Raw genomic sequence first — 16,032 nt, 5'->3', positions numbered from 1 at the left:
AACACCACCTTTTCAAGCATGTTGAGTACACACATAGCAAAAAGGGGAATTTATGGCAAAGACATTTTTAACACTTCCTGCAACACGAAAATAAACTTTGAGAACTTCTATGCAACAGGACACATTATGTATCTGAGAGAGAATTTTTTAAATGATAATTATCAGATAAGTACGAGATAATTATTTTATCTTTATAATTTTCATATCTATATCAATTCTGGTGTATTTATGTATGAGTTCACTTTTTCAATTTCTGTTTCTGTTTTCCACTCATGACAGTACTGTACCCTACCCCTAGGAAACACACACACTAAAAATTAAAGGACAAATACACACAGTCACATTCAACAGTAAGGAAAGCATGCATATGCACCATATATATGTGGTCATCCACATGGCTGTGCATGCAAGTAACATATGTATAACAAGTAAAATTTTTAGAACTAATTTTTTTCATAGCTCTTTTAAGATAATAATTTGAATAAGTCCAAATTTACGTAAGTTGGGGATTGTGTGTAGTTCTAAATTTTGTATTTCTTCTTCTTACAAAGCACATATGATGGTAGTTTGTTGAAAAGTCCTTGATACCAGACCCTATCAATGCCTTGGAAATGCCAAGTGCAACAGCACAAGTTTCTCCAAACCTTTCTATGGCACACATCCAGAGATGGATGAAGTAGGTAAGGAGGTATCATGTAGATCTAGACAGGCAAAATCCATCCATACCAGTGGTCACTAATTAGCTGACAGTTATCTTAGTGTTGAAGTTGACAATTCATAACCTTCTCCATTACTTTGGACAAAACTGAAGTGAGAGCAATAGCTTGATGGTTGACATTTATCACAAAAAAAAAAAAAAAAAAATTAAATTAAATAAAAAAAATAAAAATAAAATAATAATAATAATGAGGAATTTATTATCCCCTTAACTTATTTATCACCTTTTTTAGGTAGTAGGAACTGTCTGTAATATGGACTTTTTTCCCATGCTGTAGGATTGATGCCAGCTGAGTATAATTAATGTATAGATGATAAAGAACAAGTGTTAGTTCAGGAGCATAACAGGCATGAGTCTATTAGAACTACCTTTTTGGTATCCAAGTTTTTCAAGATTCTTCTGATGTCTATCTGGAGAAAAGCCACAGAAAGCATGTAATGCAATATTCTAGTAGGCAAAAAAGGAGATGATTTGTCTTGGTCATCTATAGAGGAGATGGATGATACAATGCTACTATTAGGGCGAGAAAGAGGAAGAAGCACAGATGGATTAAAGTTGCAACTTGGTGAGGGACCAAAAGCCATGACTGCCATTGGTACATACAAGTTTTCTACATTTAACCCTATGAAAGTCAGACTTGGTCCTTTTAATGACAGTTTTACAAGTGTTGTGGGCAATCATGTAGGCTGAGAATGAAGTTGATAATTTTATCTCAAGCTACTTATAACAGGTTGTTTTCTTTTCTCAGACTGAAATGGCACACATATCTTGGAAAAACCATGGCTTAAGTATAGGATGGGAATTGCAAACAGAGTGAGAAATGAAAGCCTTCATTCCAATTTGGATTATGTCTGCAACAAGACCACAAGAAGTATCTGATTCTGAAAAATCAGAACAGTAATGTGACCATGCAAAGGAGAAGTACGTTGCACAGTCCTCTGACAAGGCATTGCTGTGTCAAAGTATACAAGGTGATGAATGACTGAGGGAAGGCCATTCCACTAGAGATGAAACTTGGAAATTCAGATCACGATCTTATACAAGAGGAACAGTCACCTACACAGTGTACCTGGAAGGAGGGCTAGTTAAAAAGAGATCCAGAGTGTTGGCTAAGTGAAGAGGACTATCAGGAATTCTGGTATGAATGATCTGTTTTTGGTCACTGCTTGCAGCAAAAATTTCTTCCAGCTTAGTCATTGAAATGGAAAAAGGAAGCCAATTAGAGTTGTGAACTTTAAAATTACCAAGTAAAATGAACTTCACTGTTTGGGAATTTGGACCCAATGAAATTGAGCACCAAGAATATGAAGCAAAGAGGCCAAATTGATTTTCAGAATTAGCAGAATGTTAAAATAGAGCAGATGAATAATAGAAAATATGACAATGAAATCTTAAGCCAAAGAAGGTGAAAAAGGAGATTCTAAATTAGGCGTCCTTTGGCAAGGAATGTCAGATCACACAAAGGTACAAGTACCCCCCCCTTGTGGTGGAAGGAAGCATACAAGTTGTAATTTAGGTAGTTAAAAAATGGGCTGCAATTGTCGTGGTAGAATTTGAAGTTCAATGAGAAGCAGAAAGAACAGGTTTGGATATCTGAAGGTGATGACACATCTAATTTTAGTACTAATCCCATGAATTTCGAAGTAGATGAAAATTTTTTTCTTTCCGTTATATGATTTTTTGAAGGCTTATTAAATAATATCTAATTTATTTAATTACAGTCACACTATAAGTTTTAAGTTAACTCTCAAATTTCATTGTATTATTTCAAAGATGAAGGGAAAAGAGAAGGGGGGAGGGGGAACATGCAGTGGGAGAAAATAGACTTTTGGACGTGTCAACCATATAGAGAATATTCAGTCTTTAAACCATAATGTGGCTTTGACAGACAAATATTTGTGTTTAATATATATTAATTGCAAATATTTCACTTTATGTATCGTACAACACCATATTTGTATAGTGTGAGCTGAAAAAGCAATAACAGAAATCTGAATATCATAAGAGAATAGCAAGATGTGCACATTATAATAGAATCTCGTTAAGCATGTAGTACCGAGGATAAAATTATTGATATATGTATATCTATATAAATAATAATAAAATACTTAATTTAATGAGGATAGCAATTTTCCAAACTTTTGGAAGACAAATACTGTCACATTTAAAAGTAGACATACAAATTTTGGTATCATCCCACTGGATTCCATGGTCAATTAGAACACGTGACAAATTTTTTTTTTTTAGGAAATTCCAATTCATCATCACCTTCAAAATATAAACCATCACCACTGCTACTATCTGGTGTTGACTATGTTCTTGAAACTCGTCTTCTTTTGGTCAAATGGGAAGTTCATTAAAAGTATTTCAAGCACTGCAGAAAATCCAAAATTTTGGAAAATTGTTATCCTCAAATGTTTTTCCAAGCTACATTAAGGAATGTTTAGGATTCCATTGTAACACACAATGTTTTATAATATCTGAAACAAAATATTTATGTTTACTAAACATTCATTTTTACTGTGGCATAAGTGTTTTTCTTTAAAAAAATAGTATTTCTGTTTTCTGATCAACAATATTTCCTGATCAAACTCAATATGAAATACATACTCCATTTATTTAACAAATATTAATTCTTATTAACCTATTGATTGGAGGGCTAAATGAAGTAAAAGGGAGATCACCTAGACTGTATATTTTAGAACCAATATGGTAAGAGGCATTACATTTAATTCTTCACAATAAAAATTTTTTTTACACAGAGCATTAATATATCTCACCTCATGGGCAGATAAACAGATATCAAAGAAATCTATTCTGCAGTTCTCAATCAAATTGTAAACTTAATACTTCATTTTTTTTCAAAGAATTTCCACATGAATAACACATTGGTAATTTGCACATCATAATTCACTAGTGATTGAAATTCAATTATTGTAACAAAAACCAAAACAAAAGGTTTCTATTAAACTAATTTTATTATCTAAACTTTATTTTAAGACAAACTAAAAATGATTTTTCAATACATAATATTGAACATGTTAAGGAAAATCTTTGAAATAAATAAGCAGTAATTATTATCATTACCTCCAATGAGTCAGAGATTTATCAAGGGAGGCCACTTATCACTACACTAGCTGTCATATCTTTTCATTCATACTACTTACACTCCTCACTTCTAATGCAACTAAAGAAAATTTTAAATTATGAAATATAATTAATATAAGTATTACTAATGAATATTACTAATCAGGACAAAATATGTACAATATTTTATGAGGATGGGCTTCAGTATATTTGTATCATTAGCATCAACATAATTTAGATATCAATTACGACAAGCAGCTAAATCAAAAGGTTTACTTAGCAATATTTTTGTGAGAAGTACAGCTATGCATTTTGAAAATTTCCTTCAATGGGTACATTTATTATTTTAAACTTTAACGAAACATAAAAAAAAAAAAAAAAAAAAAAAATTACTTCATAAATTTATCACATTGTTCTGCTACCAGTTTAGCAGATGATTTGGCATCATGAAAAAGTTCACTTATTTCTTTAATATCCTCCTTTTTAATTACTGTACGTCCATTAACTCTTGCTAATAGATTTGAGGGACTGAGAAGTTGCACAGCATATCTAAAAATGGAAGGGAAAAAAAGCTGAATACAATTTTTTAACATTATAAAGAATTTTTAATAAGAAATCGTTGTAATTTCAAAATATAATTTTAATAACCTGTAAATATGTTATAAAATTTTTATTATAAAACAGGTTGTATAATGAACCTCCATTGAATCTAAGGAATCATCATGGAACCTGCAACTTCTCTATCATACTAAATCTTAAATCCACTCATATTCTTAGCATTCAAAACACATTCAGGCAATGAATTCCATTCATGCACCATTTTCTAAATAAAAAATACTTTGCTCTTTTATTCATATTTTTAAATGGCCTCTACTCCTTTTCCCTTCCCCTTATTCTATAATTTGAAAAAATCTCTCAAATCTCCATTCAGAAAATACCTCTCAACAACTTAAATGTCACGATCACATCACCTCTGTATTTTCTATTCACTAAACCTTGCAGCTAACATTCCATAGTCTTCAAATCATTTGTCAACTGTCTCTGCCTTTACAATTGAGCCATAGCAGAATTCTGGAGACCAGAGACTTAGTTTGTTATAGTGAATTTAGGGTAATGATACGAAACCCCCAACACTCCCTTCTCATGAAACAACAGAAATTGTGAGAAATAAAACAATAGAAATCATGAGAAACAGAACAAAGGAAACTATGGGAAATTGTACACTGATGACAGAACACAAAGGACTGGCAGGAACCATACATAAAGTACACATAACACAAAAAAAAGTACAAATGCACACATTAATGAGAAATAATGAAAAGAACAAGAACAGTATAAAATTAAAAAAATGAAAAATCCAGAATTAATGTTTAAATTTCCAAAAGATACATTATCTTCATGTCACTTACCTGAAATCTTTATTAATAAACCAAATGTGTAGTCTACAATTATAAAAAAGATTATGAAATTAATACCGGAAAAAAAATACATAAAAAGTAAGATAATTCAGCCTGGTTGACTGAGTGGTTAGCGTATCAGCTCTCCAGCCAAAAGGCTGCGGGTTTGAATCCCACCATGGGCTTGGATGTTTGCGATTGTCTGTGAAAGCACTAGTAGTAATAGTGGTGGGCGGTAGATGGCATTGCTGTAGTTGTGGTTTGTGGAGAGAGTTGTAGAGTAGATGCCCCCCTCGATGAGTCTTTAGACTCCCTGGAGGTGTCAAGTAGTAATAATAATAATAATTCGATAAATCAATTACTAGTTTTGTATAAAAATATTGTACTTAAGAATTATATATATCCTTTATTAAATAAGAACCTGCCATTTTTGTAATTCACTGAACAAGTGACAGAAGATAGATGCAGGAATGAGAAATCATAAGCTTGGGTCATTGTTACAGGATATATAACATATTCTGTCTCATGGCCTAATTCATCCACATGGAGATCTCTTATGTATGCTGCCCAGAGATCAATTAATACCAGTCCTTGGTTTTTATTACACTGGGTCAGACATCATATCATCTCATTAGCCTCTTCAAATTTGTGTACATAAGTATTAAAAATTTTATGCATGGTATTTTGATGATTTGCCAATCACTTGATGTCTAATCTTTAAAGGTACCTGTGGAATGACAAACAACAAATGATATAATAACCACAGCAATTAACTTTAATGAAATGAAAGTACAGGTATTTTGTACTGAAAACAACAGTGCATCGTCAGTGTGTAGTAACAAGCAAATCAAAGAAACAGGAATACATGGTACATTTCTGGTATCTCTGAATCTATTGGAAGAATTTCTCATCTGTTGCCATCAACAAAAGACAAACTGTCACCTCTATCATTATCCAGTATTTACCAGTTATCTTGTGAATGTAATATGACATACTTGGAGCAAACAGGCCATTCTGTGGAAAAAAGAATTAATGAACATAAGTATCATACTGAATACATGAAAACTCAACAGTCTGGTCTGGCAAAACATAGTATTGACACTAAACACAGTACCTGGTGGGATGAAGCTTGTTTTCTCCATAGATGCAGTTTTATATTGGGTTTTATCCTTTATCCAAGTGTAAGCAAACAAAGTCTGCACCTGAAGTACTTTCAGGACTGGGGCAACTCATGGTAAAGGTGGTATAAGTTCTCTTCACTTGCCTTAGTATCTCCCATAATGAAAAGCACATCTGCTTGCCATATGTATAATGCTATGCATTAAGGGAAGGGGCCACTACTCAGACCGGTTTCGACCTTTATTGAGGTTTCATCAGTGGGAGCCAGACCCAGAGGTTGTGATACTAAGCTGGAAGTAATGGAGAAGTCATATTTATCTATACAAGTTGCCAAAGGGTGTCATACCCTATTATTAAAATTCTCTGGATTAGAGATAAGTTTATGAAAGTTTTTTCACTTGGCTATGCTACTAATTATATATTGGGTTTTATCCTCTATTCAAGTGTAAGAAAACAACCTTTATTGAAGTCTCATCAGTGGGAGTCAGACCCAGAGGTGGTGATACTAAGTTGGAAGTAATGGAGAAGTCATATTTACCTATACGAGTTGCCAAAGGGTGTCACACCACACTCCATTATTAAAATTCTCTGGATTAGAGGTAAGTTTATGGAAATGTTTTCACTTGGCTCTGCTATTAATTATATATTGGGTTTTATCCTTTATCCAAGTATAAGCAAACAAAGTGCGCTTGAAATACTTTCAGGAGTGGGACAACTCGTGGTAAAGGTGGTAAAAGTTCCCATCATTTCAGAGAATTTTAATAATAGGGTATGACACCCTTTGGCAACTCGTATAGTTAAATATGATTTCTCCATTACATCCAGCTTAGTACCACCACCTCTGGGTCTAGCTCCCACTGATGAGACCTCAATAAAGGTCGAAACCAGTCTGGGTAGTGGCCGCTTTTCTTAATGCATAGCATTATACATGTCTGCAAGGAGATGTGTTTTGCATTATGAAAGACACTAAGGCAAGTGATGAGAACTTATACCACCTTTACCACGAGTTGCACCAGTCCTGAAAGTATTTCAGGCGCAAACTTTGTTTGCTTACACTTGGATAAAGGATAAAACCCACCACATAATTAGTAGCATAGCCAAGTGAAAAAACTTCCATAAAGTAGTAGTTTTAAATATGAACACCTTTTCAAAGAAAGTTGTGAAGCCCTTTTACATCAGCCAAATCTGAATTGGAATGATTGTCTCTCTCCCCCAAAAGTTTTGAAGATTCTCATTTTATGTAACCATCAAAAATAGTTTTAATATTTATTAATATATTAATTACTAGCATGCGACAACAGTTTTTAAATGGTAAACCAATCATTGTATCTGGTTTCTTTGATTTGTTTGTTTGTTTCTACACACTGATGATGTACTGTTATTTTCAGTACGAAATATCTGTACTTTCATTTCATTAAAGTTAATTGCTGTGGTTATTGTGTAATTTATTGTTTAATTGGCTTGATGGTTTTCATTGGTGGTATGAAAGGCCAATCTAGATTTATGTGCTAATTTTTCTTCAAATTTCTGATGTGTTCTTTTTGACAGATGTCTCAGAACATCTCATCTGTCCAATGTAACAAACCCTGCAATTGCAAGAGATTTTATAAACTCCTGGTCTCTTCATAGGTCAATGTGGTTCTTCTGGTAAAGCTCAGAAGAATCTCTTTAAAACTTCGCTGACTTCTTTAACGGTTTTAAATCAAAAAATCCAATTTATATAAGCAATAGAAAAAAAGATCCATTTCCTTCATGTTCTCATCTCGGCTGATCATAATAATCTTATATTTGATGTATACAGAAAAAAACGTTTAAGGGTTGGTATCTTCATGCCAGTTCGCACCACTACTTGACACAAAAAGAGGATATCATCAAAACAATAGAAGAGAGGGTTATTTCGTTATCAAGTAAAAAAAACAAACATGAATACAACATCAAAACCATTAATAACATACTGAATAAACCAACACAGGCTCCAAGACAACAAGCAGATTGCTACAAAGGTGTGGTTTTCTTCGCCCTATATCATCATCAAATTCCTGACATGTACCCTCAAGGGGTGTACAGGATATGATAGTACTACATGAAAAATTTACATCGTTAGTAACTTTCTATCTACAATTTTCCTCCAAATCAGTCTGTTACTTGTCAAGATTCCAACATTATCTGAACTTATATTTCTATCGTCTAAGGCACTTTGTACCGTATCAATCCACCAATATCTTGGATAGTCCTCTGGGTCATTTTGCTGCCAACCTGGAAGAGAACACTTGTTTTGCTAATCTTTCCTCACCCATTCTGTTTAAGTGATCATACCCATCTGAGATTAGCTCTGCTAACGCATTCCTGGATGCTGAATGTCAAGTTCTTTCCTAATATCCTCGTTTTTAATATGATATTGCCATTGATGCATCTGTTCACACCTCTAATCTTTCTCAGGACTCTCATATCTGCAGTATCTAGTCTTTGGTCAAGTGTTTTACTTCTGACCCAGCTCTCAGAACCATAAGTTAAAACTGGTTTGAACACTGCTTGTATACAGTGTTCCGACTAATTTCTTTCTTATTCTATATGAATTTATTCAACTGACTTCCTACCATACCAGCTTTGTTGATTCTGTTGTCTATTTCCTTATTTAATTTACCATCTTCAATAAAAATCGTGCCTAAGTAGCTGAAATGTTTTACTTGTTCCACAGGTTCTCCATTCAAAACGATTCTACCTATTTTCATTGTCTTTTTCTTTTATTGCTGACCTTAATACCATATCTATTACAACAGTTATTCAGTTTAGTCAGGGAATCTTGCAAACTCGTAGAAGATTTATTTAGAAGTATAACATCATCTGAATAAAGCAAAGAGCTGACATTAACATCTCCAATTCTGATATCATGTTTAATACCACTTTCCTTCATAATGTGATCCATATGGATAATGAATAACAGAAGGGATAATGTACATCCTTGTCTCACTCCAGATTTAACATTAAACCATCTTCCTGTACTTCCTTCAATTCTAACTGCTGACTTAACTCAAATAAAGACTAAGTATTGCTTGATATAATGCCCCATTGACACCATATGGCATATGGCACCTTGTCATATGCCTTTTCCATATCGACAAAACTTAAATACAGATCTTTGTTATATTCCCATCACTTCCAACTTCAAATCCTCTGTACACTCTGTTGTCCTGTACCAGGGAGAAAACATCACTATCAACAATAACATAGTCAATGAGACTTTTCTTATTCCTTGCCTCTTCTCTCCATTTGAATTTGTTCACATTAGTAATAACCAGTCCATGTCTTGAGCAGTAATCCAACAGGTATTTGCCATTATTATTAGCTTTGATCTTTTCTCCAAATTTTCCTAAAATATTTTTGTATGTCTGACAATCATTTCCTACTCTGCTATTTAGATCTCCAACAAGGACCAACTTTTCCTTTTTCATTGTGTCAGTAGATTTCTCTAAAGCCTCAAAAAATTCCTTCACTTCTACCTTAGTAGAAACTTCTGTGGGACCATAGGCACAAATAAGTCTCATTGTTCAATTCACCATTCTGATATTTGCCCACATCACTCTACTTGAGACTGTCTGCCATTCAAGAAGATTAGCCTCACATTTTGTGTTGAATACTATGGCTGCTACTCCTTTTCTTTGATTGTCATTGCCTGAATTTTGGCTGTAGCTCATCCGCTATCATCAATAGCACACCTCCCCCCATTTTATTCTCCCTGTCTCTCCTGAACACACCTTACCCCTCACATTCAATCCCACTAGCTGTGTCATCTTCTGTCAGCCATGTTTAACTGATGCCAGTAACCTGTGGTCTGGAAGTGCCAACCAAGGCCAAAAATTCTTCCCTCGTGTTCCTAATACTTCTGGCATTTGTATACATGAACTGAAGAAGCCGATTTGTCCCATCCCGATTTTGATGCCTTATACTAACTATCCCATTCTGATTTGTGGTCTTTCCTACTCGCTTGGGCATATTACACACATTCACACTCAACTGTCTCCCTAAAATCTGCATATCTACCCCCTCTCCCAATAACTCTAGTTTCACTGGTTCTGTACATTCACTTCCACTACATTCGACAACACCTTTTCAAGTCTCCGTAGACCAAAGCCATTCAAATGTAAACCATCCATTTTACATAACTCCTTTCGCCCATCGAACTCATTCCACGCTCCACAAATTCCACACCACTCATCAAACACAATTCATGCATAAAGTCATTGGGAATTATGGCCCTCCTTCCATACTCTTCACTGTCATACTGCAGGAATAGACTCACCATCCTAACTCTCTCACCTTTTTCTTTTGCTACCTCAAGGAATTCCTTCACATCCTCACTCATAGTCTTTTTGTTTCCTTTCAAATCATTTGTACCCGCTACCACTATCAATTCCTTCACCTGCTGTTTTTGCATTCTAATTGACTCGCTTACATTCTTTACGTTTGCACCGGGTTGGTACGATTTTGTTAAACTCTCAACTAATACATCTCTTACTAAGGAATCCCATACAACACACGCTCTTTCATTTTGTTTACACTCACTTTCATACCCTTATTTTTCCTATCATACTTTTGCCGATTATTAGTCGGTACTTGTTAAAGATTTTTGCCAACGCTCCAGCTGCTGATTTACTCTATGTATAGCTCCGCGTAATAGTGCTATTCACTCATTGCGTCAGTATCATCATTTTTATTCCACGACGATTCATTCAATCGTTCTGTATGCATAACTTCATTCTCTCTTTCAACGCCACTCTCACAGCTATCAGGTACCACCTCGCAAATATCATTCATACCTCGAATATCGCTGTTATCTAGATTCTCACTTTCGACAACAATATTACTCACACGACCTGAAACACTCTTTAAATCCTCGCATTCTTTACACTTTTTGCACATATTCACTCCACTATCATTGTTTAACCAGACCCAAACCGCTCTCCACAATGCATACATTTAGCAAACAGTACACTGAATCAAGTCTTTTAAGTTAAGATTTTCACACAAATATGGTGACCTGGATGCCATCTTTGTATTCCTCATATTTCACAGATAATCATATCTATCAATTTACTATTAAGATACTCGAAAAAGACACAAAAATCACCCAGACATGTTAAAATACTAAAAGTAAACAATACTATTCAAACAATGCAAATTCATCAATGTTTACTCAAAATATCACTTATCTGGCCAGGAGCTATCCTTGTGGATGCGTGGAGTGAGTTCGATGGGCGAAAGGATCTATATAAGATGGATGGCTTGCATTTGAATGGTTATGGTGTAAGGAGACTTGAGAAAGTGTTGCTGAATGTAGTGGATATGCAAATTCAAGGAAACTAGATTTATTAACGGGGGGGGGGGGGGGGTAGATATACAGTCCTTAGGGAGGCAGTTGAATGTATGAATGAATATAATATGCCCGAGCGAATAAGGACAACAAATCAGAGTGGGATAGTTAACATAAGGCATCAAGGTACGGTTTGCGATAATGGGGGTCTTAAATTCATGTACACTAATGCTAGGAGTATCAGGAACAAGAAGGAAGAGTTTTTGGCCATGATTAGCACTTCCAGACCATAGGGTATTGGTATTAGTGAATCATGGCTGATTGTAGATGATATAGCTAATGGGATTGAATGTGATGGATATAGTGTGTTCAGGAATGACAGGGAGAATAAAATGGGGGAGGAGTATTGTTGATGATAGCTGATGAGCTACAGTCAAGGAGAATAGAAGTTGAATTGCAGGATAGAGAAAAGAGCACATTTGAGACCATTTGGTGTGAGATTGTGGCTAGCAGAACTAAATATACAATTGGGTGCTGCTATAGACTAGGTGATGGAAAAGATGGTGGTGACAGCATGCACAAGCAAATAGAAGAAATGAGTGGAAGGAGGGTAATTATTATGGGAGATTTCAACTATGGTCGCATTGATTGGAGTGAGGAGAGGACACACGGGAGGAAGGAATTGGATTTTTTGCGGTTATTAAGGGATAACTATCTGCGACAGCATGTAATGGAAAATACTAGAAGTCAGAGAGTGCTTGACCTAGTAATTACATCTGAGGATTTGGCTGTAACAAATATGACCACATTGCCACCAATTGGTGAGAGTGATCATAGGGTCTTGACTTGGGAGGTGGCTAAAGGTGTGGAATTTTCAATTAAGACAGGGTACATGTGGAATTATCGGGCTGGAAAGTATGACAAGCTTAGGAGTTTGATTGGTTCAGTGCCAGGACATGTACAACTGCAAGGACTAGAAGTTGATAGTGCATGGGAGGCAGTTACGAAGTGTTTGCATGAAGCAATGGCTGACTGTATACCTAGAGTCCGAATAATAAATCAAGTGGGGGTTAAATGGATGAATAACACCATTAAGCTTGAGCTGCAAAAAAAGAAACAACTATGGAGGGAATTTAAGGAGAAAGGTGACCAGCAGGCACATGAACAGTATAAAGTGCAGGCCAGAAGGGTAACGAGCGTGGTAAGAAAAGCAAAAAAGGATTACGAAAGAACATTGGCCATGCAGGCTAGAGAGAATCCTAAACAGTTTTTTAGATATGTAGCAAGTAAAAGGAAAAATGTACATGGCAGAATGATTTTAAAGAATGCCGATGGTAGGGAGGTAACTGAATCAATTGATATAGTTGAGTTACTTAGTGAGCACTTTGCAAATATATATCAACCAGGTAGTGACATTGCAGAAACGAATAAACCAGTAGATTATACGGGAATTGTGGTGAATGAAGTGGAGGTGAGTAGTCTATTACATGTCAATGTCAATACATCCATGGGATGGTATGGTATACCAGTTCGTGTCGTACGAGAAGCAGCTAAAGAATTGTCAGTACCCTTGACCATTTTGTTTAATTTGAGTCTCGAGTCTGGGTTAGTTCCGAGGGGGTGGAAAGAGGGGAAAATAGTTCCATTGCATAAAGGTGGTTCCAAGACTGCTGTTGTAAATTACCGACCGATTAGCATACCAGGAATCATTGTCAAGGTCTTAGAGAAATTAGTCAAGAAAAGAATACAGGATTGGATAGATGAAAATGGGATATTGTATGGGGGACAACATGGTTTTGTGAAGGTAGATCATGCCTCAGTAACTTGCTCACGTTTTATAACACAGTGACGGCTGAACTGGATAAGAGTAATGGGTTTACAGTGATTCTACTGGACCTTGCCAAGGCCTATGACAGGATACCACATGGAAACCTAATCAGTAAACTGGAGCAGATGGGGGTAGATATAGGGTTGGTGAGATGGATAGGAGGGTGGTTGAAGGACAGATACCAGAGAGTGGTTTATTCAGGAATGGAGTCTAAAAGATGGCTTGTGACTAGTGGTGTGCTGCAGGGCTCTGTTCTTGGACCACTGCTTTTCAATTTGTTCATCAATGATATAGGAAAGGATTTGAGAGGAAGTGTTCACTTGTTTGCTGATGATGCAAAGTTGGGTAGAGCAATTGTGAGTGCACAGGATGTCAAAATTTTACAGGATGATTTGGATAGTTTGGAGGACTGGGCTAGGAAAAATGGATGTCAATTTAATGTGGCAAAGTGTAAGGTTATGCACTTTGGGGTGAAAAGAATAGCAGCAGTATATCACATTGATGGAACTGTACTCCAGGAGATTGATGAGGCCAGGGATTTGGGAGTGTTGGTGGATAGGGAATTGTAGTTTAGGGGGCACATTGCAAAAGTGACTAAATCAGCTCATCAAATCACTTGGCTTCTGAAAAATACTTTAACATGCAGAGACAAACAAGTTGTTGTTCCTCTGTATCGAGCTTTGATAAGACCCCACCTGGACTACTGTGCCCAGTTATGGGCACCATGGTTTCTTCATGATGGGGAGGAAGTGGAGAGGATCCAGAGACGAGTGACCAAGATGATAGCAGGTCTGTGGAATGAACCTTATGAGAATAGGCTGAAGATTTGTGGGTTGCAGAGATTGGACGATAGGCGAAGGAGGGGTGATGTGATTGAGACATTCAAATTACTGAAGGGTTTCTATAAGATTGATCCAGAAGATATTTTTGAAAATATGACTGGTGGTGGGAGGACTAGGGGCCATGCATGGAAGCTGGGCAAGAGTGTGGTTGACAAGGGTGTTAGAGCTAGGTTTTTTACTTGGAGAGTGGTGAATGAGTGGAATAAGCTTCCAGAGTCTGTTGTGGGTGCTACGACTGTGAATGAGTTCAAGGCAAGGTATGATAGATAATGTATCAATGTCGAGTAGTTGTTCTTGACATGATGTTAGGGCCTCCCTCGATGAGTCTGTGGACTCCTTGGAGTTGCCTGAAACAATAATAATAATAATATAGCCCTCTAGTGGCTATTATCAAAAGCCTTATTAAACGATGAGTTTGTGAAAGTGTCATCGCTGCTGGGGATATTCTGTGTCCAAATAATAAGGAAATGTTTAAAAAACCCGAGTTTGTCTGAGGTAACTGTAACACAACGTGTCAAAGAACTTGCCAATGACATTGAAGGAAATTTAAAAAAATGGTCGTCCAAATTTAAGTCATATTCACTTGCTTTAGATGAGAGCACAGATGTGAAGGATACAGCACAACTGGCTATCTTTGTCCGTGGCATTGATCAGCAATTCAATGGGACAGAAGGGAATGCTGAAAGGCACTGATATTCTTGAAGCCGCCTAGAAAATGCTCCAGCGTTTCGACCTCAGCTTAACCAACCTCGAGGGCATGTGTTGGATTCTGAATGAAGAGAAATTAAAGTTATCGGTATTTCTTTCAGAATCCAACATGATCTTCCATAACATAGGCAAGACTTGTAAATATTGTTTATTGTTTGTCTCTTGCTTAAACTGTATTACTCATATAATTACTCTGTATTTTATAGTTATTAATTAATTATATAATTTTAGGATATGTCATAATAATGAAAGGATTCTGTAGTAAATGCCATTTATTTTATTACTTTATTTCTTCAATAATATTATAAGAAATTGTATGTATGTAACTTTATGAGCCTTATGTGAACTGTAATATATGTTTTTTTTTTTTTTTTTTGTTATTGTAAATGAAGGTGAAGGTAAATTTAAGTAACTATAATTTTTTTTTTTATTAATTTTCAATACCAGTATGTAAAGGTATAATGTTATGCAATATTTCTGTTTTTATTTTATTTTGTTTGTTACTATGGAGACGGGCTAGAAATAGCTAGCATATGGTATTCAACTGCAGAGAAGGAATTGACACAAGAGAGCCTGAGAAAGAATTTTGGGTGGGAAAGAAAGTGCAGGTATATAAGCGAAAAGCGAGAGTATAAAGGGGATCAGTAGACCAGAAGCATTCATGACAGAGCGGTGAAGAGAGAGAGGGGGGGGGGGGGAAGCACTCACGACAGTGCGGAGAGGCGGGAAGCAGGGAGCACTCATGGCAGCACAGAGTAAAGTAAGAGGCTGTAGTAATAGGAATTAAGTGCTGTAATTAGATTACGAAGGATCGGGATGTAAATTGGCAACTCAGAATATTGATAAGGAATTCTAAAGTTATGACGAATTCTAGAGTTTTTAAGGAAAATTAGTGAAAAGCTGATTTTATTGCAAAGTAGTAAATGAGGAACAAGTGAATTTTCTAGTGAAAGTGTGTGTACATTTGTGATGCGCAGAGATTAATGATTAAGTTATTTTAAAGAGGATTACTTTTGAAATGT

The 16,032-nt window shown here is 35.7% G+C and overlaps 1 protein-coding gene across 1 annotated transcript in view; it reads right to left on the bottom strand.

Annotated features, from left to right (window-relative positions):
- Positions 1 to 3,316: 3,316 nt before the first annotated feature.
- pont (RuvB-like helicase pontin) overlaps positions 3,317 to 16,032 on the bottom strand; it is a 174,024-nt gene continuing 161,308 nt past the window's right edge. The window contains exon 10 of the mRNA XM_090409723.1: positions 3,317 to 4,354. Coding sequence (XP_090265849.1) covers positions 4,195 to 4,354 — 160 coding nt within the window. The 3' untranslated portion in view covers positions 3,317 to 4,194. The remainder of the gene's footprint in view (positions 4,355 to 16,032) is intronic.

Source organism: Typopeltis vanoorti, chromosome 20, assembly GCF_054136105.1.
Source record: "Typopeltis vanoorti isolate ZY-2024b chromosome 20, IOZ_Tvanoo_1.0, whole genome shotgun sequence".
Classification (NCBI taxonomy): domain Eukaryota; kingdom Metazoa; phylum Arthropoda; class Arachnida; order Uropygi; family Thelyphonidae; genus Typopeltis; species Typopeltis vanoorti.
Note: the sequence above shows the minus strand (reverse complement) of the source record. Positions and strands in the feature narration are given on the sequence as shown.